General features: G+C 35.5%; 1 protein-coding gene across 12 annotated transcripts in view; it reads left to right on the plus strand.

Moving 5' to 3' along the window:
- PHTF2 (putative homeodomain transcription factor 2) overlaps positions 1 to 22,932 on the plus strand; it is a 159,287-nt gene that overhangs the window by 129,387 nt on the left and 6,968 nt on the right. For 9 of the 12 annotated variants that reach the window (XM_031665266.1, XM_031665263.1, XM_031665269.1 and 6 more), the window contains 6 exons: positions 2,867 to 3,085; positions 10,846 to 10,974; positions 12,820 to 13,092; positions 13,318 to 13,449; positions 15,469 to 15,555; positions 21,905 to 22,060. In XM_031665266.1, coding sequence (XP_031521126.1) covers positions 2,867 to 3,085; positions 10,846 to 10,974; positions 12,820 to 13,092; positions 13,318 to 13,449; positions 15,469 to 15,555; positions 21,905 to 22,060 — 996 coding nt within the window. Of the gene's footprint in view, positions 1 to 2,866; positions 3,086 to 10,845; positions 10,975 to 12,819; positions 13,123 to 13,317; positions 13,450 to 15,468; positions 15,556 to 21,904; positions 22,061 to 22,932 lie in introns of those variants that run through there. The other 3 variants (XM_031665271.1, XM_031665270.1, XM_031665274.1) reach the window with 2 other exon arrangements.

Here is a 22,932-nt window from a genome sequence, read left to right on the forward strand (position 1 = left end):
TTCTTAATCAGGTAATCATTAATTAGTTTCAGTTAAAGTCATCAGGCCTTTAATCCTGTTACTATTTCCAAATCTGATTAGCAAGTCTGCATCAGAAGTTATAGATAATAAACTATCACAAATTTTAAATTAGCAATTATTAAAAGCTTAATGCTTTCTGTGCCTTGCTAATGAAAACTGGTGACATTAGAGAACCTGAAATATTTTTGGAGTGCTGTTTATAAAACAAAGCAGAGTGATTTTTGTCTTCTTTTTCTTTCTATATTTATTTTGTTTTTACTTATTAATCATTTTCTTCTCTTTTAAAAGTTTTTCTTTTTACTTCTTTCTAAACAAACAGCCCTTCTCCCACAAACACTCTATTAACACATTGTAGATTCATAATCCCCATTCTAATACCAGTAGATTAATTATTAATATTGTACCTCATTCACTCGAGGTATTCTGTTACCTGTGGTAAGGAGATGGCCCCCCCAAAAAAAAAAATCCGTCTTTTGTGGACTTGTAGTGTATTGAGATTTGCAATCTATTTGAGAATATTAAACACATGAATATTAAGACAGACAATATTGACCGCACATGCGGTGGCTCACACCTGTAATCCCAGCACTTTGGGAGGCTGAGGTGGGCGGATCCCTTGAGCTCAGAAGTTAGAGACCCACCTGTGCAACATGGCGAAACCCCACCTCTCAAAAAGAAAAAAAACGAAGTACAAAATTTAGCCAGGCGTGGTGGTACATGCATGTAGTCCCGCTTCAAAAAAAAGAGGCCAGTGCCATGGCTCACCCCTGTAATCCCTGCACTTTGGGAGGCTGAGGTGGGTGGATCACTTGAGGTCACGAGTTCCAGACCATTCTGGCCAACGTGGTAAAACCCCATCTCTACTGAAATACAAAAATTAGCCTGGTGTGGTGGCGGGCTCCTGTAGTCCTAGTTACTCAGGAGTAACTAGGTATATATAGGTAACCTATGTATATATATACATATATGTGTGTGTATATATATAGAGAGAGAGATTGATTCTGGAAAGCAGTGCAAAATTTATTGTCAAATGAATATAAATAATAACTCACTTCAGGCCGGGCTTGATGGCTCAGGCCTGTAATCTCTGTACTTTCGGAGGCCAAGGTGGGTGGATCACCTGAAGTCAAGACCAGCCTGGCCAACATGGTGAAACCCCATCTCTACTAAAAATACAAAAATTAGCCAGTTGCAGTGGCATGCATCTGTAACCCCAGCTACTCGGGAGGCTGAGGCAGGAGAATCACTTGAACCTGAGAGGTGGAAGTTGTGGTGAGTGGAGATTACGTGTCACTGTACTCCACCCTGGGCGACAGAGTGAGCCTCTGTCTCAAAATAATAATAATAATAATAACTCACTTCAGGGACAAAGTGATCACTCTAGGTAGGTGGCTTTAAGGTAGCATTTGTTGAGCCCCTGCTTTGTGCCAGGTTTGTATTCAAACTTCCCATGCTCATTTAATTTTTAACAGCTTTTTAAAGGAGTGCAGGATTAATGATAAGAGGTAGGAGCATAATTAAGGCCTAGGGTGGAACATAATCAAAGCAAAGAACAAGCCATGCTTAGGGACTCAGGAGTAGCCTACTGTCACTGGAGAAAAAGGTTGTGGTATGTAGTGGAAGACAAGGTCAAAAAGCAGCACATATGAAGATGAACATGCTAGGTGAAGGAGTCAGAACTTTATCCAGGGGAGCAGTGAGAAGCCAAGGAAAGATTTCGACTAGAGGAGTCAAAGAACAGCTGTGCTTTAGGAAGGTTAATCTGGAAAGAAGAGGAAGGCCTTTTAGGCAAAGATCAATTAGGAGGTGCTTATAGCAATGAAGGTATAAATGATAAAGTCTGAACACGGTGATAGCACAGGAAAGACAAAGGAATATAATGCATTTTAAAGGTACATGACAAATCTAGTCACAGAGGACAGCAGAAAAAAAAAAACAAAAGAATTTGAACGTACCTGACTATAAAGGATGGCTATGACCATGATTTATTCAGTAAAAGTTATTTTTAATTAATTTAAATCAAAATTTTACTCATTTTTATTTTGTACATTACAGACTCCCAGGATAAAGTAAACTGATTAGAAATTATTTAACTTGTTTTAGTTTTTTACTTTTATACCACAGATTATCTCAAGAACATGAATTGGCAATTACCTTCTTGGTTTAGATACCAATTTTATGTTGATTTCACTTCCATTTGCAAAACAAAAACAGTAGATAAATCCATTCTTGCTTAAAAAAAAAAAGAAGACTAGAATAAGAAAATACAGTCATTCCTTGGTATCCACGTGGGATTGGTGGATATCCTGCCCTTCTACAAATACCAAAATCCGAGGATTCTGAAGTCTCACAGTCAGCCCTGTGGAACCTGATGACACATAAAGTCAGCCCTCGCCCTCCAGTTCTCCAAAACTGTGGGTTCTGCATCTCAGGAATATTGTATTTTATCTGCAGATGTGGAATGCATGGATATGGAAGGCCAATGGTATCGCCATTAATAACATCAATTAAAGTCAGTTAATGTTCACCGTGCAGACCATATGCACTTAGACTACTCTTTGTGCCTGAGTTGTGAACTTCATATAAAGTTTAAGATAAAATAGATACAACCCTTGTATGCAAAGTAATATCTGAGCTGAAATATGAAATCAAATAAATTTTGACGTGAGGGTTTTTTGTTACTGAATAAAAACTAATATATTTTGTAATGTTTTGCTGTCTCACTGTCTTTTGAGGGTGTATTTGTTGTTTTAGCAAAAAGTATCAATATACGGGTTCTGTAGAATCCTTTGAGTTGGAAAGGGTACATAAATTGTATTAATGTCAAAGAATATCTTGATTTCAGGATGCCCCTAAATCGGGTACTAGTTGCAGCTCTCGCTGTTCAAGTTCCAGACAGGATTCTGAGAGTGCAAGGCCAGAATCTGAAACAGAAGATGTGTTATGGGAAGACTTGTTACATTGTGCAGAATGCCATTCATCTTGTACCAGTGAGACAGATGTGGAAAATCCTCAAATTAATCCATGTGTGAAAAAAGAATATAGAGACGACCCTTTTCATCAGGTTGGTTTATGGTTTTGGCTTATGTGGAGCTATCAGTCAAGCTCCTTTGAATTTATGTTCAAAATTTTACAGAGGTGAAGAAAAAGCTTACATTCAAGCTTATATTTCTATAATTTTTTTTCTTTTTATGTGAGCTGTGGTCTGGCTTCATCAAAACATAGAATCTCAGTACTTACATTGTGGTTATGTATGTTCCTGAAAGGTTATTGGTAATTGGAGTTTTGTAAGTCAAATCGTGTGTTAGGTGCATTAGTACTTTCTTACTCAACATACTTAGTGGCCAGATGCATGTACACCTTGGTCTAAACTCCACCTATAAGATTATATTCACAAATCTACATCTCATGAATATCAAATTTGTATCTCCAAGTGCCCATAGTAATGCTATCCAATGGAAATATTATGAGAGTCAGATATATAATTTTAAATTTTCTAGTAGCTTCATTAAATTTGTTTTAAAGGGGAAATTCTAATATGTTTTATTTAGTCCATTATATTCAAAATATCACTTTAACATATAACTAATATGAAAAATATTAATGAAATATTTTAGATTTTTAATACTAAATTTTCAAAATCCAGTGTAAACACTTAGAGCACAACTCATTTTGGACTAGCCACATTTCTTTTTTTTTTTTTTTCTTTGAGATGGAGTCTCACTCTTGTCACCCAGGCTGGAGTACAATGGCACGATCTCAACTCACTGCAACCTTTGCTTCCCAGGTTCCAGCGATTCTCCTGCCTCAGCCTCCTGAGTAGCAGGGATCACAGGCGCCCACCACCACACCCAGCTAATTTTTGTATTTTTAGTAGAGACAGGCTTTCACCATGTTGGCCAGGCTAGTCTCGAACTCCTGACCTCAAGTGATTCTCCCACCTCGGTCTCCCAAAGTGCTGGAATTACAGGCGTGAGCCACCCTGCCCAGCCGTACTAGCCAATTTCAAATGCTGAATAGCCACATGTGAGGAGAGCATAGGATATCTTTATTTGAGTGTCCCACCAATACCTCAGATTTAGCCAGTTCTCCCTCATAAATCTGTTTTTCTTATTCCATTCAGAATTTTGGTGAATGACCTCTCCATTCATCTACCCACTAGTCTAGAAACTTGGTGGTCATTTAAAATTCTCACTGGGCTTCCCCTTATCTCTCTTATCCAACTCTTTATCTAATCCTGTCAGTAAAACCAAGTCAAGTCAGAAAACTAGAGACAAAAAAAGAGAACTTTCAATCTGATAAAAGGGTAACGCATAGCCATCAAAGAACCTTCTGCTATAACAATACCAGAGGCTGGGTGGCTTAAACAACAAACATTTATTTCTTACAGTTCTGGAGCCTAGAAGTCCAAGATCAGGGTGCCAACATGATTGGTTCTTGGTAAAGGTTCTCTTCCTGGTTTATAACAGCTGTCTTATCCTTGTATCCTTACATAGTAGAAATAAGAGAGCTCTGGTCTCTTTACCTCTGTCTGGTTTTGGTTGGAGTTAGACTGATTTAAAGTCCATATTAAAAAGCAAAATATCAAGAATAGCAAAAATAATTTTGAAGAACAACAGGGATCTTTCCCTACTGGATATAAAAATTTAAATTAAATTTAATACTCTTAAGATAGTATGATATAGATACATAAACATATATACCAATGGAACAGAATAGAAAACCCAGAAATAGACCTGTTTTTATAATGGATCACTAATATGTGACATTAAGTGGCATCACAAATCAGTAGAAAAAGAACGGACTATATGGTTGTGAGTCAAATGATTATACACATGAAAATTTATTCCAGATAGTTTCTAAAGCATTTAGAAAAGCAAAACTTTAAAACATTTAGAAGAAAATACAGGAGAAAAATAAAATATTTGTTACTTCAGGTTAGAGAAGAATTTTTAAAAACAAGTTATAAAAAGCACAAACAAAAATGGAGAGATAAATTTGAATATCTTAAGATTTAAAACTTTGGGCATGTTAAAAGATGAGCCACAGGCTGGGAGAAGATATTTCCAGTACATTAACTATCAGAGTGTTACTACATACAGGACATAAAGAACTCCTACAGATGAATAAGTAAAAGACAAATGACTCAATAGAAAAATAAAAGGATGTGAAAAGACAACTCCCCTGATGACTAATAAAATATAAGGGAAGATGGTCAGCCTTGCTATTAGTTGGGGAAATATAATTAGAACAATTAGATACTATTTAATATTGATCAAATTGTCAAAATTTAAAACCTGATAAATTACAATGTTGGCAAGAATGTGAAGAGAGAACTCTAATACTGATGTTTGTTTGTACAGCTACTTTGGAGAGCAGTTTGTCATTATATAGTAAAGCTGAAGTTCCGTATATTGTAGGACCCTTTCATTCCACTTTAGAATGAAACTTTAGAATATAGGCACTATATAGGCACTATCATTGTATTGTGCGTGATAGTGAAAGTTGAAAATAGCCAATAGTAGTGGAATTAATAAATAATGGTGTGTGATAAAACAGTATACAGCAGTGAAATGGAATGAACTCGGCTGCATAGATCAACATGAATAAGTCTTTTTGAATATAATTTTGAATGAAAAAGGTAAGCTGCCATTACTTTAAATAACCCTGTCTCTACTAAAAATACAAAAATTAGCCGGGCATAGTGGCAGGCACCTGTAATCCCAGCTACTCTGGAGGCTGAGGCATGAGAATCACTTGAACCTGGGAGGCAGGGGTTGCAGTGAGTTGAGATTGTGCCATCGCACTGCAGCCTGAATGATGGAGCGAGATTCTGTCTCAAAAATAAAATATAAAAAGGATGGCTATGAATGTTTAGAAAAAACCAAGTGGTAATTAGAAGGGGAATTGAGCTGAGTGTTTTGGTGTTTACTCCCTAATATATGAGATATTTGAAAACATTGATATACACAGGGGAAAACCGGTACGGAAGAATCAAAGAGGTACAGGAGAAAATGTTGACTGGTGGAATGACGTTTCTTAGGATTCTGGGGGGGAGTCATAATCAGGAAGCTTAGCATTTGACAGGAAGAGGAAAACATTCTCTGCTGAGATAGGATAAGGATGAGTGCATGCAGCAAGCAAGATGGTAAGAGAGTTATTGCCTGATGATCTCTTTTCTGTGAAGTGCAAGAGTCCAAGGGATCTACTGGCAATAAGGGAGATGATACAAGAGGAGGCTTTTGGATGGTGGTGAAGGCTTTAAGTTAACATTTGTGGAGAGTGGAGGAAGGAGACAGAGAGGGAGGGAGAAAGGGTGGGGGCGGGGGGGGTGGAGAGAGAGAGAGAGAGAGAGTGTGTGTGTGTGTGTGTGTGTGTGTGTGTATTCAAGCCAATGAACACATCAAAACAATCATACTACCTTGCCACATTGTTGAGGGTCCAGCTGGAATCTGAAACCATGAATTTGTAGTTGCCTATTCTACACAGCTATGTGATGTTTTCTGGAATGTAGTTGTTACTATATCTGACATTTAATAAGCATTTACTTATGCCACACACTGTGCAAAGTAATCTAGCTGCAGTATCTCATGTATATAACCTTCACAACCTTTGGTAATGTAGTTTATTTTCATTTTACATCGCTCAGAGTTGAGTAATGTGCCCAAAGTCACACGGAGTAAGTGCTCAATAAATAGTTGCTATTCAAGGGACAGGAGAGGGGATGATTGAAATGGTGGATCTGGTAGGAGTCTAATCATTAGATTGTTAAATCGAGAAGGCAATGAAATCAGGAAGGGACTGATACATTTACGGATAGGTGTGTTCAAGGGAACAAGTGTTTTAGAATTGAAGGTTTGAGAGACCAGTTAAGATGGGAAGTTGTAGTAGATTCCTTTCAGAAGTAGAGCAGTTCGTATGGTGACAAGGTCTAGGGTGTGGCTGTGGGAGTAGTTTAGAGTCCTTGGTATTGAAGAAATGAAAAAACAGTGAACAATCCATGAAAGCATAGGGTGTTGAATGAATCATCTGCATATTCATCTAAGTCACTGAGACTAACAACTGGAGGTAAGACTGCGGGAAATGCCTGTGAGCTATTTTCCCAGAGATAACTGTAAGCAGCATAAAAGCAGGGACCGTGTGTTTTTTTGCTCAGTGTTGTATCACACAGTGTGAGGTACACAGTAGGTATTTAATAAATATTGAATGCCTGAAACAAAATTAAATTTTTTCAAAACATGCCAATTCCAGTGCTTTCTTAAATGATATTAAAAATTGTTTTATGATGTCTATGCAGAGTAAATTGCTCCTAAGTCTGTCACATAAAATTTGTTAATACTCTACTCTGTATATCTAATTATAGTGTCTTAGGCTTATATTGTTTTTGCTTTTAGATTAAAGACTTGATCTTACTCAGATTTTTAATCCTCAGGTTTCAAAAAATAAGCTCATGCTTTTAGATTTACTAGTAGCTAAGTAATGGAAATTAGCTCCCTTTACTAAAAAGCTACTAGTTTTTTTCTTGTTTAACCAGTCTGTGCTAGGTTTGGAAGACCTTTTTCTGCCTACTGTACAGATAGAAAAATCCCTTCTCATGAGAAAACACTGAGCATTTGAATTAGTATATTCTAATCAGAATATTCCCAAATGTATATCTTTGTTTTATTTTGTTTGTAAATAGTAATTGAAACATTTCCACAGGAGAAAATTTTTCTCCTCTAGTCCTTCTCTATAGCTGAATATATACTAAAATATAAAGCTATATTCAGCTGAAATTCAGTTTTTAGTAAGTGTAAAGCTTAAATGGCTGCATTTCCACAGTTGGAAACAAGGAGTATGTGGTTGTCATGGTGAATTTATTTGAAATAAAACATGCCACCATTTAAGCATTAAGGTTTTCAGGTAGTTTTGAATGAACAAGGAGCAAAGCAGTTGAGATTTTAAATAAGGATAAAGTATAGTCATTTTAAAAGTTCTACATTTTTGGATCTGTGATGCTGTCTCCAAAGGAAAAAAAATTTTTTAAGTTCTAAATTTTAGTTTGAAAACATATATAGCGGCCGGGCACAGTGACTCACACCTGTAATCCCAGCTTGGGAGGCTGAGACGGGTGGATTACTTGAGGTCAGGAGTTCGAGACTAGCCTGGCCAACATGGTGAAACCTTGTCTCTTATTAAAAATACAAAAATTAGTCAGGCATGGTGGTGGGCACAGTGGCGGGCACCTGTAATCCCAGCTGCTCAGGAGGCTGAGGTACGAGCACTGCTTGAACTCGGGAGGTGAAGGTTTCAGTGAGCCAAGAACTGCACTCCAGCCTGGGTGGTAGAGTGCGACACAGTCTCAAAAAAAAAAAAAAGAAAGAAAGAAAGAAAAGAAAAAGAAAAAAGAAAATATATTTAGAGTAACCTATGTGATAAAATTATAAAATGAAATTATTTGCTCTGATGTTTTCCCTGAATCTTTTAAAAAAGTATTTCATGTGATGCTATTCTCCACACTGCAGACATGATCAACAAGACTGTTTTTCAATGTACATTTCACACCGACACACACATAGAGAGAGACAGAGAGAGAAAGAGAGAAGTATAGCAGTCTTTTCAATTTATTTTTTCAAGTTTCTAAACACAACATTGAACATGTAATTAACTCTTTTAAAATTCACCAGTTTCTAGTTGTTGTCTTCTCTTTTGCCTTTAGGCTTTCTAGAAATATTGTAATATCAGATGCTGGATAGAGTAATCGGCAAGGTAGCTAGATGTAAAAGGAGTGCTTTTGGAAGGACGATGAGAATGTCCTGATTTCCTATTTCTGTCTCTAGATGGGCTTTCTTGGTATTGATATATTCCTTTCTTCATGTAATTAGGAAGACGTTAATTCACTATTCCAGACTGAGAGTTTAAAAAAGTCTGTAAATCAGTGGTTGAAATCTGTTGGCTCTCAAGCTTCTTTCCTTCTAGCTTCTTGCATTTCTTGTTTCTGGCTTTTTGGTTCCATTATGCTTAACAATTACAAAATTTCTAGAGAAAGTTTGATATATATTTTGGTACAGATTATTTCTTTCCCAAAACAGAATATTTTGTTTGGAGATAAATGAGGAAATAACATTTGAGAAATTAAGTTGGTAGTTAATAACTAGTATCTTAGCACTCTTCAGGACCTCAAGTAGTGAAATGTATATCATGAAAGTTAAAGTATATTAAAATCCCTTATCTCTGGAAAAGATAAAAATTTTCCACCTCTGTTTTTTTACATCATTGAATTATTATTATTCAACTTTAGTTGAAATTAATCAATGCAACTTTAGTCCCACAGAGGAAAGTGTTAAAAGTTTACAAGAAACTGTTTTTTTACCATATTTTAATCACATTTTTGTCCTCTAAAGAATAAATGTACCTAGAGTAGATTCTTCTGTTCGTTGTTAGAAGTTATATTTAACTAAATATTTTATAAAATTTGAGGTTGCTACAAATGCCAAAACTATCGTTTTTTAAAAATGTGGGAAGTGGCCAGGTGGCCAGGCACTGTGGCTCACTCCTGTAATCCCAGCGCTTTGAGAAGCTGAGGTGGGCAGATCACGAGGTCAGGAGTTCTAGACCAACCTGGTCAACATGGTGAAACCCCATCTCTACAAAAATTACAAAATTAGCCGGGCGTGGTGGTAGGTGCCTATAGTTCCAGCTATAGCAGAGGCAGGAGAATCACTTGAACCCGGGAGGTGGAGGTTGCCGTGAGGTGAGATCACGTCATTGCACTCCAGCCTGGGTAACAGAGCAAGACTCCATCTCAAAAAACAAAATGTAGGAAGTATATGAGTCCTTTAAAATATGCTAGAAATACTGCAATATAAACAAGCAAACTCATCTCTATCTGGGTTTAATCTTTTAGTGTTACTTCTCCTCTTGAAGTCTGATTATATAAAGGTTTAGTGTTTCATTAATCTTGTTGCCATCATTAACTGTTCTGCTTTGGGGCTGGGTGCAGTGGTTCACACCTGTAATCCCAGCACTTTGGGAGGTAGAGGCCAGTGGATCACCTGAGGTCAGGAGTTAGAGACCAGCCTGGCCAACATGGTGAAACCCCGTCTCTACTAAAAATAAAAAACTTGGCCAGGTGTGGTGGCACATGCCTGTAGTCCGAACTACTCAGGAGGCTGAGTGCTTCAGTTTGTAATATTTGCTCTATCTGAAAAAAACAAAAAGTTAGACTGGTCCTTTGGAGAAATGCTGGATTAAAATATCAGAAAAGTAACTAAATCAGATATTAAACATTAAGTATATAAGGAAGATTCTTTTTCGGGATAAGACTGTAGCACTATGTAGTCTTTCAGAGAGATTCAAATCTCGGCTGTCATATTCTTTTTTAATGAATGATCATAAGTTGAACAATGATTACTATGAACAAGTTGATATCCATTTGTCTTTTAGCATTAGTATATTGCAACTATGTAGACTGATTGACAACTAAATACTTTGCTGACATGTTTTAGTATATTTTTGAACATATGTTGACTAATACTTGTTACAGAAAATTCTGAACTTGTACAGTTTTATAACCATGTAACTTCTTATGATATCTGTTCAGTGTATATGCTAACTAATTTTAAGATAGAATTTTAGTGTTTTAGAGTTGTGTGTATAAATATATTAGCTATGCACAGATCTACATATCTCATTTATAAAACATGATAAATGTATTCACCAATTTTTATTTTTAGTGTCATTAAAATTGTATGTGTATATAGAGATATATATACAACTTTATATACAAACATTTTATTTGTTAAATGTGATCAATATATTTACTTTTTTTTTTTTTTTTTATAGAGTCATTTGCCCTGGCTCCATAGTTCCCACCCAGGATTAGAAAAAATAAGTGCTATAGTATGGGAAGGTAATGATTGTAAGAAAGCAGACATGTCTGTACTTGAAATCAGTGGAATGATAATGAACAGAGTGAGTTTTTAAATTTTATTCTTGTAGTTCAAGGGTAAGACTTAGTGATTATCTGTATATTAGATAATTACTGGAATGCTATACTAGTAATCTACTGACCTCATTTCTTCACCCTGAAAAAAGAGTTATATGTGTATATTTGTTTCTGTCTGTGATTTAAACAGTGATTTGTCACCAAACCGCTCTCATCTTCTAGTGTTTTCACTTATCTGACCTAGAACAGATGATACAATCTACTTTTATGTTATTCATTCTTTTGAAATTCAGGAGCTTGTAGATATATACAGGTATTAATAAAGACTTTTCTTTGGTCTAGAGATTGTTGTTACAAAAACTTTAAAAATAAAATAATTAAAAAGGTGTATGTTTCTGTATCATTCTTACTGGTTCATTTGTTTAATAGGACTTAAAACATGAAAAAATCAAACTAGTAAATTTGCATTCATACTTGCTTGCCTGCTTAAATATATAGAAGTAACTCAGGTAGTGGTAAAAGTCTTGAGTAGTTCAAAGAAATCTGATCCAAATACTGTGGATTTAAATTTTATTTTCTATTATTTCTTTTTTCAGATAATTGCTGATTTTTAAAATATGTTGATTTCTCTGGACTTGTTTTTAACTTGCAATTTCTAAATTTCTTTAGTGCATTATTATGCTAGAACTCTTCTCCACACTTTATGTAAGACAGGAATGAAAGTAACTGGGTCTAGAAATTGATAAAACTCCCAATATCATACTGAGATATTGCTCATACATATCTCAGTATGAGCAATTAAAAGCAGTTGACTGGGAAGTCTCTGGAATCTTGAATCTAGTTTGTGCTCTGTAACTTAATTACCTGTGAATTGGCAGATCACTTAATTTACAATAGTCTCATTTATCTAATGTATAATATAAAAAGTTGGCTACATGATAGTTAAGATCCCTTTTAGTTCTGCCAGTCTAGCATATTGGAAACTCTTATATTGTCCCATTATCTAATTTCCTTTTTTTTATTTTTTATTTTTAATAATTCATCTTTTTCCCTTCTGTTTAATTTCTTCTTCCTTCTATCATCTCTCTTCTAAAATGCTTCTAGAGTTTAAGGAGACACTTATTTATATATTGGACTATTCAAAGAGAAACATAAGTGGCTGGGCATGTTGGCTTATGCCTGTAATCTCAACACTTTGGGAGCTAGAGGAGGGATTATCGCTTGAGCCCAGTAATTAAAGACCAGCCTGAGCAACATAGTGAAACCCTGTCTCTACATCTCTACAAAACCCAAAAAATTAGCTGGGGCCTGTGGTGTATACCTATAGTCCCAGCTACTATGAATGCTGAGTTGGGGGGATCACTTGAGCCCATGATTGCGCCACTGCACTCCAGCCTGGGCAACACAGTGAGACCCTGTGTCTGGGGAAAAAAAAAAAAAAAAAAGAAAAGAAAAAACCCTGAGGTACGAATGTATGAAATAAGTGTAATGCTGAGTTTTTTTCTTTAATGAACTGAATTTAAGTGGATATGAGATCACATTCTCTTTAATATTACAGTATTTGTGAATATTTCTAACTTGAAATAATGAAATACATAAATTTTTTTTTCAAGATCTAGATAAGACAGTCAATCCTTTCGCCATCTACTTAGTGAATTAGAGATCTGATAATGAATTGTTTTTAAGATCTGAAGAATTAATGACATTTTATGTGTAGTAGGCTCTCAAACTTGAATGGGATTCAAATTACTCATATTAAAATGAATATATTTTAACAAATTATTCCATATTGCTATAAAAATTTTACTGTAGATAACATTTATGGTATAATTTTATTTTTCTTTTCTCTCTCTTCCCCTGGCTTCCTCAAGGTGAACAGCCATATACCAGGAATAGGATACCAAATTTTTGGAAATGCAATCTCTCTCATACTGGGTTTAACTCCATTTGTTTTCCGACTCTCTCAAGCTACAGACTTGGAGCAACTCACAGCACATTCTGCTTCAGAACTTTATGTGATTGCATTTGGTTCTAATGAAGATGTCATAGTTCTTTCTATGGTTATAATAAGTTTTGTGGTTCGCGTGTCTCTTGTGTGGATTTTCTTCTTTTTGCTCTGTGTAGCAGAAAGAACTTATAAACAGGTAGGTATAATGTAGACTTCTGAATAAGAATATTTTATAGTTTTCATAATATTAAAAGTATTCCTGAAATACTTTATTATTTCATTGTCATTTTTACCTAATTATTTTTCTATTTTGCTTTTATAGTACCTAACCAAATAAAATCTTAACAATTCATATTTTGTTGATTTTTGTTTTTCTGTGGTAATCTACTTGAAAATTAATCCTCATCTTAATCTTTTTTAGCGATTACTTTTTGCAAAACTCTTTGGACATTTAACATCTGCAAGGAGGGCTCGAAAATCTGAGGTTCCTCATTTCCGGTTGAAGAAAGTACAGAATATAAAAATGTGGCTATCTCTCCGTTCCTATCTTAAGGTAGAATGGGAGTGATAAAAGTAGTTTTAACATGCTGGCCCTTTCTGATAGTTCCAGTTTCTTTATCAATATATATTTGTCTCTAGATGTATAGTAACCAGCTTTTACTCATTCAAAAGCTGAATTAGGGATTTTGTTTCTACTTGCCTGGTTGTCACAAGCCAGCAGAGGGAGCCCATTACTTAGAAAAGAATTTTTAAAAAAACTAACCAATGAGTTTCCTCACAGAAGGGACCTATTACTATTTTAAAATATTAGTTTGCAATTCAGTGTCATTCTTTTCATGTCATTGTTTTCCTTTAAACTTTTAAATAATTGTCCTAGTTGTGGAAGTATGATGTAAAAACTCTGGAGGGAAGAGGGAAACATCTAAATTGGTTTTAGGAAAACGCTTTTTTTCCTGAGGATTGCTTATTGCATTAAGTAACAGTAGAATGTCATTATATATGGAGTAATCATGCAAGTTCAATGATATTTATTCACAGCACTGTCTATATCTTGGTAAAGTTGACCTAAAGACCAATTATCCTCTGACATACCTAGATCTTTAATGCTTTATATTTTGAAATAATAATGAAAGAAGTAAAAAAAAAGTTTGCCCTATTTATCTACTCTTATATTTAAAAAATTAATTGTTCTGTTTATTAATTTAACTTATTAAATTTAGTCCACTTAGTGTCACTGCTGCAAATTGGCATGGATATTTTTTTCCTATGACATATCTGTTGTATGGAGGGATGAATCTGATCTTTGTTGCTTGAATTCATCCAAAATTTCCCCCATTATCAACCCTAAGCAGGTGTTACATTCTTTTGTACATTGATTATTTTATTCAGTAAACACTTATTTATGTTAACCGTGTGCCATTCACTGTTGATGAGATGAAAGCCCCTACCGTCATACCTAAGCTTATACTTCAGTGAGGGAAACATGAAAGCCCAGACCTAGGAATTATCCTTGTTTAATCTCTAGTATCTAATTTATCACCAATTCCTATCTTTTCTGCTCCCAAAATATATCTTGAATCCATTTGCTTCTCTTTGTTCCATTTCTACCACCCTCATTGAAACCATCAATCATCTTCTGCCTTGTGCTACTACAGTTACCTCTTACCTGGCATTCCAGCATTCACATTTCTTCCTTTCATTCCTTTCTTCAGTCTGCCACCAGTGATCTTTTAAAAATGTATATTTGGCCCTATATTCTTAAAACTTCTTGGAGGTTCTCCATTGCTCTTAAGATAAAGCACAAAATCTTAACAAGGTTTATAATGCCCTTTATGATCTAAGTTCTCCCTTATTCACCTGTCTTTTGTTTCATTTTGAAACACTCTCCTTCCTAGTCCACTACATTCCAGCCATGTCAGACTGCTTCGGTTCTTTACATGAGCTGTGATCTGTCCTGCTTTATGTTCTTGCATATGCTCTTCCTTCTACCTAGAACACTGCTGTGTGCCGTCATGCCCCTGCCCCTCCCCCTTAATCTGGAGATCTTCCCAGGCCCACACTCCTAACCCTCAAATCTAAATGAAGTCTCCCTGCCAAGTATCTCGAAGCATCCTATGTCTTTCCCTTTTAGCACTCATCACAATTTATCACATATATCTGTGATTATGAGCTTGATGTCTCACTCCCCTCCTAGTTCCTGTGAAGGTAGAGGGACCATGTGTTGTTCTCTGTTGTATTTCTAGCACCCAGCACAGTATCTAGTTCTAAGCAGGTGCTTAAGAAATATTTATTGAATAAATGACTTATGTTTGACAAAATGAAGTATTTGAAAGTTATACCAATAATTTTATGCTATATAGATATAGATACCCTTTTAACTCTGTTGCAAATCCTCAGGAAATCATAACACTTTATCACTAAAATTTGCCTAACAAATTAGGTATATTCAACATTGTGGGCTATGATCAACTCATGGTGATGAGTCGACACCTTTATTGAAACCATGGAAATTATCTGCTAATTAGTAAATATATTTTAAAATGTTTCCTTTTCTCCCACCCACACCCTGCAGCGTCGAGGTCCTCAGCGTTCAGTTGATGTAATAGTTTCATCTGCTTTCTTATTGACTATCTCAGTTGTCTTTATCTGTTGTGCCCAGGTGAGTTAACTCGCTCCATGTAGAAATTAACCAGATATATAAATATTAACTTTCAGATTAATAAATAAATAATAATATAAGTAAGCCTAGTTAGAAAAGTAAGTTTTGAAGTTATCTTTTTGCAGTTTATTTTTTTGGTAGAATAAACAAGTGTATCTTATCTCTGTGCCATGAACAGTGAACATATATGCTCAAATATCTGTTGAAAGAACACAGATTAATTTTTGCCTAGAATCCTTCTCATTATCTTTACTTCCCAGAAGAAACATATGAGTTATGAAATTGTCCCAGGAATGTCCGATTTATTCATGTTTACTACTCTTTTATTTCTTATATCTGAATAGTTACTGTTACTTAACTGCTGCATACTCTGAAAAAGAATTTTTAGTGACCCAGATTACTTAGGGAGTACAAAAGTATCTCAGGATATGCACTGCTATAATGCAGGGGAACATGTCCTCAGGGTCTCCTGAGGGTTGTGTCATGGGCCATGTAATATTAAAAAATAAGTTTAAAAGTATTAAAATTTTAAAAACAAAAATAATAAAACATATGCAAACTTCCATTCCAAGTAGTATGAGGTACTAGCTTATCTGAAAATTCTTCTACTTTAAAACATCAAACAGGCTGGGCACAGTGGTTCACACCTGTAATCCCAGCACTTCGGGAGGCCAAGGAGTGCGGATCACCTGAGGTCAGGAGTTTGAGACTAGCCCGACCAACATGGTGAAACCTCATCTCTGTTAAAAATACAAAAGTTAGCCAGGCATGGTGGTAGGTGCCTGTAATCCCAGCTATTCAGGAGGCTGAGGCATGAGAATCGCTTGAACACGGAAGGCAGAGATTGCATCACTGCACTCCAGCCTGGGGGATAGAGCGAGACTCTGTCTCCAAAAACAAACAAACAAACAAAACATCAAACAATGCTGGGGGAAACCCTCAGCTTTTGAATGTACATATTGTGTATATATATCTAAGTTCATAAGATAATAAAGGGCCAAAAATGAAGACAAAATTGAAAACCAGAGCATTTAAGAATAAGCATTAATGCTATGGCAGCGTGAGAATAAGAGAATGAGGTACACTGCCAGTCTTAGTATTGTATCCCAGAGACTTGAAATTTTATGCCCACGTAGGACAGGAGATGAGGCCTTGACCTGTAATACCTCCCTACTCACACCATGAAGTCCAAGATCTACAGCCTCCGTGAAAAGTTGGATAAGAAAAACAGTCTGCTCACCAGCACTAGAAGACAAGAAGGAAGCTTATCTGACTCTGGATGACAAGGATGGGGGAAAAGTCTCTTCTAAGAATATATAACTTTGCCCTTACTACAGGTTTAGGGTTCAAATTGACATTATACATCTTGTCCTGTAACCCTCATGTCAAGAAGTTAATATAAAAAGTGGTCCTAGGCCCCTGGATACCTGACAGAAGCAAAACCAAGGCTGTTTGGGGGCATGCGACTTCAGCCTAGACCTCATGGGATCCACAGATAAAGCTCCTTCTGATATCAAAACATAGGAAGAAACAGTGTAACATGAAGGAGTCAGCAGATAAACCAATAGCAGGATTAGGTCTCCAGCTATTTCAGTTTGATCAGGTGGAAACTAAATTTGTTTATAGTGATGAAAGACATAGATAACACTGTGAAAAGAGAACAGATAAGTTTGAAAAAGAACTTCAGAGAAATGAAAAATACAGTTAATGACTTTTGACTTTTGTTTTTTGCTTTTCACTGCGGGAACAAAGTCATTGACTTTTAAAACACAATGAACAGAATAAATAGCAAATTAAAGACAGCTAAAGACATAGTGAACTGGGAGATGAAAGCAATGACTAAGATACAGGACAGAGATAAAGAGACAGAAAATGTCAAGTGGATATTGAGACTTCGTGGGAGATCCAACATATGTCTAATAAGAATTCCAGGAGGAGGCTGGGTGTGGTGGCCCACACCTGTAATCCTAGCATTTTGGGAGGCCGAGGCAGGCAGAACACTTGAGGTCAGGAGTTCGCGACCAGTCTGGCCAGTATGATGAAACCTCTCTCTACTGAAAATACAAAATTAATCGGGCATTGTGGCTCACGCCTGTAATCCCAGCACTGGGGAAGCTGAGGCAGGAGAATCACTTGAACTAGGGAGGCAGAAGTTGCAGTGAGCCGAGGTTGCGCCACTGTACTTCAGCCTGGGCAACAGAGCGAGACTGTCTCAAAAAAAAATAAATAAGAATTCCAGGAAGAAAGAATGCTGAAAAACAACATTTGGAGAGAGAATGGCTAAGAATTTTTCCGAGTTGATGACTTTTTTTTCAGGCACAAGGATGTTTATAAAACTTTCCCATGTATTAGGCAATAAAGTAAAAACTAATCCAAATGTCTGATACTATACAGACCACAATATCTAGCTGTCATATAGTCAAAGTAGAAAAGAGTGATAGCAACAAAAAAAAATCTTATGTATTTGGAGATTTTAAAACATACAAATAATACATTCTTTGAAAGAAAAAGCACACTATTAAACTGTAAACAATTTAATACTGGCACAATTGAGAATTTTTTAAAGATACTAGTATGAAGTGCTTTATATCATTAAAGTTGAAGACATAAGTGGACAATTTTATAGAAATACATAATCTATTAAAATGGACTCAAAAAGTAATTGAAAACCTGAAGAGATTTGTAGCGGTAAGTAGTTTAAAATTTTAGTAGTTTAAAATATGCCACCAACAAAAATCCCGTATGGTTTTACTGATGAATTTTGTCAAATATTTAAGTAGATAATCCTAAACTTACACAAAAGATCTAGTCAATAGACAAAGGGGATATTCTTCAGCTCCTTTTATGAGGCTAGTATAACCTTGATGCCAGTACCATAGAGCTAGTATGAAAGTGGGAAACTGAGCTGGTTTCATTTATTAGATACAAAATTCTTCAACAGAATACTAAGAAGATGAAGCCAGAATGTGAATTACAATAAATAGGCCATGACTAGTATGAAAATGGGAAACTGAGCTGGTTTCATTTATTAGATACAAAATTCTTCAACAAAATACTAAGAAGATGAAGCCAGAATGTGAATTACAATAAATAGGCCATGACTAAGATTGTCCCTGGAATGCAGATTTCAACTTTAGAAAATCCATTAATGCAATTCAAGCTGATTAAAGGCAGAAAATAGGCAATCATATCAATAGATGCAGAAAACAATTTGTAAATTTTCAGTGGACATTCATAATACAAGGACTAGGAAGTATTGTCCTTAATCCGATAAAGTATATCTTTTAAAATTTGGAGTAAGCATTATACATAATGATATCACCTTAAGAGTTATTTACTTTAAAATTGGGAGTAAGACAAAGTTACTTGCTTTACCACTTCTAGTCAGCATTTGATGGAGGATATTAATCAGCAAAGATGGGGGAAAAAAGTGGTCTAAAGTTTGGGGGAAAAAATCGTAGACTATATGATTGCTTATATAGAATATCCAAGTGACTTTACAGACACATTATTTAAAATATATTTGTTATATCAAGATTAACGAAAATAGATGCAACAGCATTTTAAAAATTAATTTTGTTTCTATAAACCAGAGATCAGCAAACTTCCTCTGTAAAGGGCCAGATAAATATTTTAGACTTTTGCCTGACACCTGCAATCTCTGAAATATATTCTTTTTCTTCTAATTCCTCTTTCTCTTCTTCCTTTGAAATAATATAAAAATTACTTTTAGCTCTGGGGCCAGACAGAGGCCTAAAGCTAGATTTGGTCAATGGACCATAATTTGTTGACATCTGCTATATACAGAAATAGATAATTGAAAACTATAAATACTGGCCAGGCACAGTGACTCATGGTTATAATCTTAGCACTTTGGAAGGCCAAAGTGGATGGATCCCTTGAGCCCAGGAGTTCAAAACCAGCCTGGGCAACATAGTAAGACCTGGTCTCCTAAAAAAAAAAAAAAAAAAAAAACACAAAAATTAGCCAGATGTGGTGACACATGCCTGTGATCCCAGCTACTTGGGAAGCTGGGGCGAGAAGATCACCTGAGCCTGGGAGGTCAAGGCTGCAGTGAGCCATGATTGTGCCACTGTACTCCAGCCTGGAGTAACAGTGAGACCCTGTCTTTAAAAACAACAGCAAAACACATATGTCATTTCCAATAGCAACAACAACAACAAAAAAGATTCACAAGAATAATTCTAACAAAAGATACATAGGACGTTATGGAGAAATAGGATAAAACTTTACTGAAAATTATAAAAGAAGGTACACAATGAGGCTGAGCGCGGTGACTCATGCCTATAATCCCAGCACTTTGGGAGGCCTAGGTGGGCGGATCACCTGAGATCAGGAGTTCAAGACCAGCCTGGCCACCATGGCAAAACCCCACCTCTACTGAAAAAAATAGCCAGACGCGGTGGCGCATGCCTGTAATTCCAGCTACTTGGGAAGCTGAGGAGGCAGGAGAATCACTTGAACTTGGGAGGCGGAGGTTGCAGTGAGCCAAGATCACGCCACTGCACTCCATCCTGGGCAACAGAGTGACACTCAGTCTCAAAAAAAATTTAAAAAAGAAGGTATACAATGTTAGTCACAATGTTAATAGTTGGGAAGGTTCAATTTCATACTGATTCTCCTGGGGGAATTGTTGGAATCCCATGTAATTAAACAGAATGCTTTATTTTAAAAAATAAGTAACTCATCAAGCTCCCTAAAACTCATCTGGAAGCACAGAAAGACAAGAGTAGTCCAGATAATTTTGAAGAACAAGTTGCTGTACCAGAAATATGAAGACTTATTTTGTTTTTTCTTTTTGTTTTTCTTTTTTAAATTTCTCTTAGAACCTTCAGATGAGAGACTTATTTTAAAATTACAGAAAGACTATGATTTTTGCCCAGGTATAGAATGACCAATGGGATGAAATAGAGTTGTACATAGCCATATACATGTAGAAACCTAATATATGATCAGATGGCATTGTATATCAATGCAGGAAGGCTTTACATAATGGAAATATGAAGTACAAATGGAGCAAAATGACTTCATGCCATACATAAAAATAAATTCTAGGTGGATTAAAGATCTAAATGTGAAAAACAAAATTTTTAATATGATCACAAATAAAAATTAAAATTTCGTGTCCTGCAAAGACACCATAAACAACAAACCAGAGTCTGGGAAAGATAGTGGCAAAATGACTTAAATAGCATTGGTAGTCACATTATAGACATAACTTCTACAAATCAATAGGAAAAACAGACAACATACTAGAAAAAATGTAGATGTAGAATATAAAAAGATAACTCACAAAGGAGGAAATTCAGTTATCAATAAGCATATGAAACATACTCATCCTCCCTAAATATCAGGAAGAGTAAAATTAAGGCAATGAGAGAACACTTCACACCCATCAGATTGGCAGATATTAGGAAGTTAGATAATAACAAGTATGAATGAAAATGATGGCAAAGGGAACTCTGATACACTGCTGAGAGTATAAATTGGGGCAACTATTTCAGAGACAAACTTACAATATCTAATAAAGTTGAAGATGTAATATCCAAGAACCCAGTGATTTGACTCCCAGATAACTTCGAGAGAAAGTTGCATGTGCATACAAGGAAACACATACAAGAATGTGTATTGCAGCATTGCTTGTAATAATGGAAATTGGCAACAAAATATTAATGATAGGGTTGACCAATAAGTTGTGGCTGATTGTTTTACTGGCCAATAAATCGTGGCTGATTTTTTTACTTTAACATAGGAGTTAGAATGAACAAATTTAGAGCTAAGTCTGTCATCCTGAATCAGCCTTGAAAACAAAATTCAGTGGAATAAAAAGTAAATTAAAGAATGATGTGGATAATGTGGTAACATATAAATTTTTTTTCTTTATTTTTCCCAACTCCCAAGTGCTTGGAAAATAAATTTTAAAATATACAAAAAATAATATAGTTTAAGGATGTATATGTAGCTAAACAATAAAAACAATTATGGAAAAGATAAACATAAAATTAATTACTTCTGGGGTGGGAAGGGGAAGAAAAATGAGAATCAAGGAAAAGTTTAAGGTGATTTCAACTGAATCTAATATTTTTTAATCAGAAAGAGATGTTGCAAAATATTAAGATTTGACAAAACTGGGTAGAGGCCCCATGGATATTAATTACATTATGCTCTATATTTTTGATGTGCTTAAAATATTTCATAATTAATGTAGACTGTTTCTAAAATGTAATACTAAATTTATGAACTATCTATGAATTAAATGTTTATTTCTTTTAAAAAGAAATTGTTTGAATCACATTGCTGCTTTATGTTACCTTTTTCATACTTTTAGCTACTTCATGTACACGAGATCTTCCTTGATTGTCACTACAATTGGGAACTGGTAATCTGGTGCATCTCATTAACACTTTTTCTGCTAAGATTTGTTACCCTTGGGTCAGAAACAAGTAAAAAATATAGCAATACCTCAATATTACTTACTGAACAGGTGAGTGTGCATGCTGATTATGCTATAAATTAATGTCTATAAGTTAAAATGTTTTCATTTCCTTTACGTTTTTCAAGAATGTGTTTTATTTGATTAAGGTCATTTGTGCTATAAAGCAAAACGTAAAATTTAATAGGACACAAGCCTTTCTTCAGTGTTCCTGCCTTGATTCATATTTCAAATCCAATCTCCTTTTTTAATGTCCCATTTTTATTTGACAAGAAGGAAGTACCACTTAATAAATTAATGTATTTTAAACTATGAATGGGACATGTTTGCTTTGCAGTGTAGCAGAGCCGCATTTGAGTAAGTATCATTTTTACTCAGTAGAAAGAATAAAGCATAATTGGTTAATTTTATTTTGTATGAATTTGTTAAATATTTTCCTCTTGCCATTTTATAGGAATTTTGTAAAGAAGCTTATTCCCATGAATATTTTAGTTAGGGATAGTTTGATTTTAAAGAATCAATAAACCTGTCAAATGAGCTCAAACGGAAGAGTAACCACAAAGATAAAGATCCCTAAGAAAGTATACTTGAGCCTGCCAGGCGCGGTGACACACCTGTAATCCTAGCACTTTGGGAGGCTAAGGCAGGTAGATTACCTGAGGTCAGGAGTTCAAGACCAGCCTGGCCAACAAGGTGAAACCCCAAGGTGAAAAAATACAAAAATTAGCCAGGTATGGTGGTGCGTGCCTGTAATCCCAGCTACTTGTTAGGCTAAGGCAGGAGAATCGTTTGAACCCCAGAGGTTGCAGTGAGCTGAGATTGTGCCACTGCACTCCAGCCTGGGCAACAGAGTGAGACTCCAACTCAAAAAAATAGTATACTTGAGCCTTATGGAATTGGACAAAATCAACCACTTCCTCCAA

Source organism: Papio anubis, chromosome 4 (genome assembly GCF_008728515.1).
Source record: "Papio anubis isolate 15944 chromosome 4, Panubis1.0, whole genome shotgun sequence".
Classification (NCBI taxonomy): domain Eukaryota; kingdom Metazoa; phylum Chordata; class Mammalia; order Primates; family Cercopithecidae; genus Papio; species Papio anubis.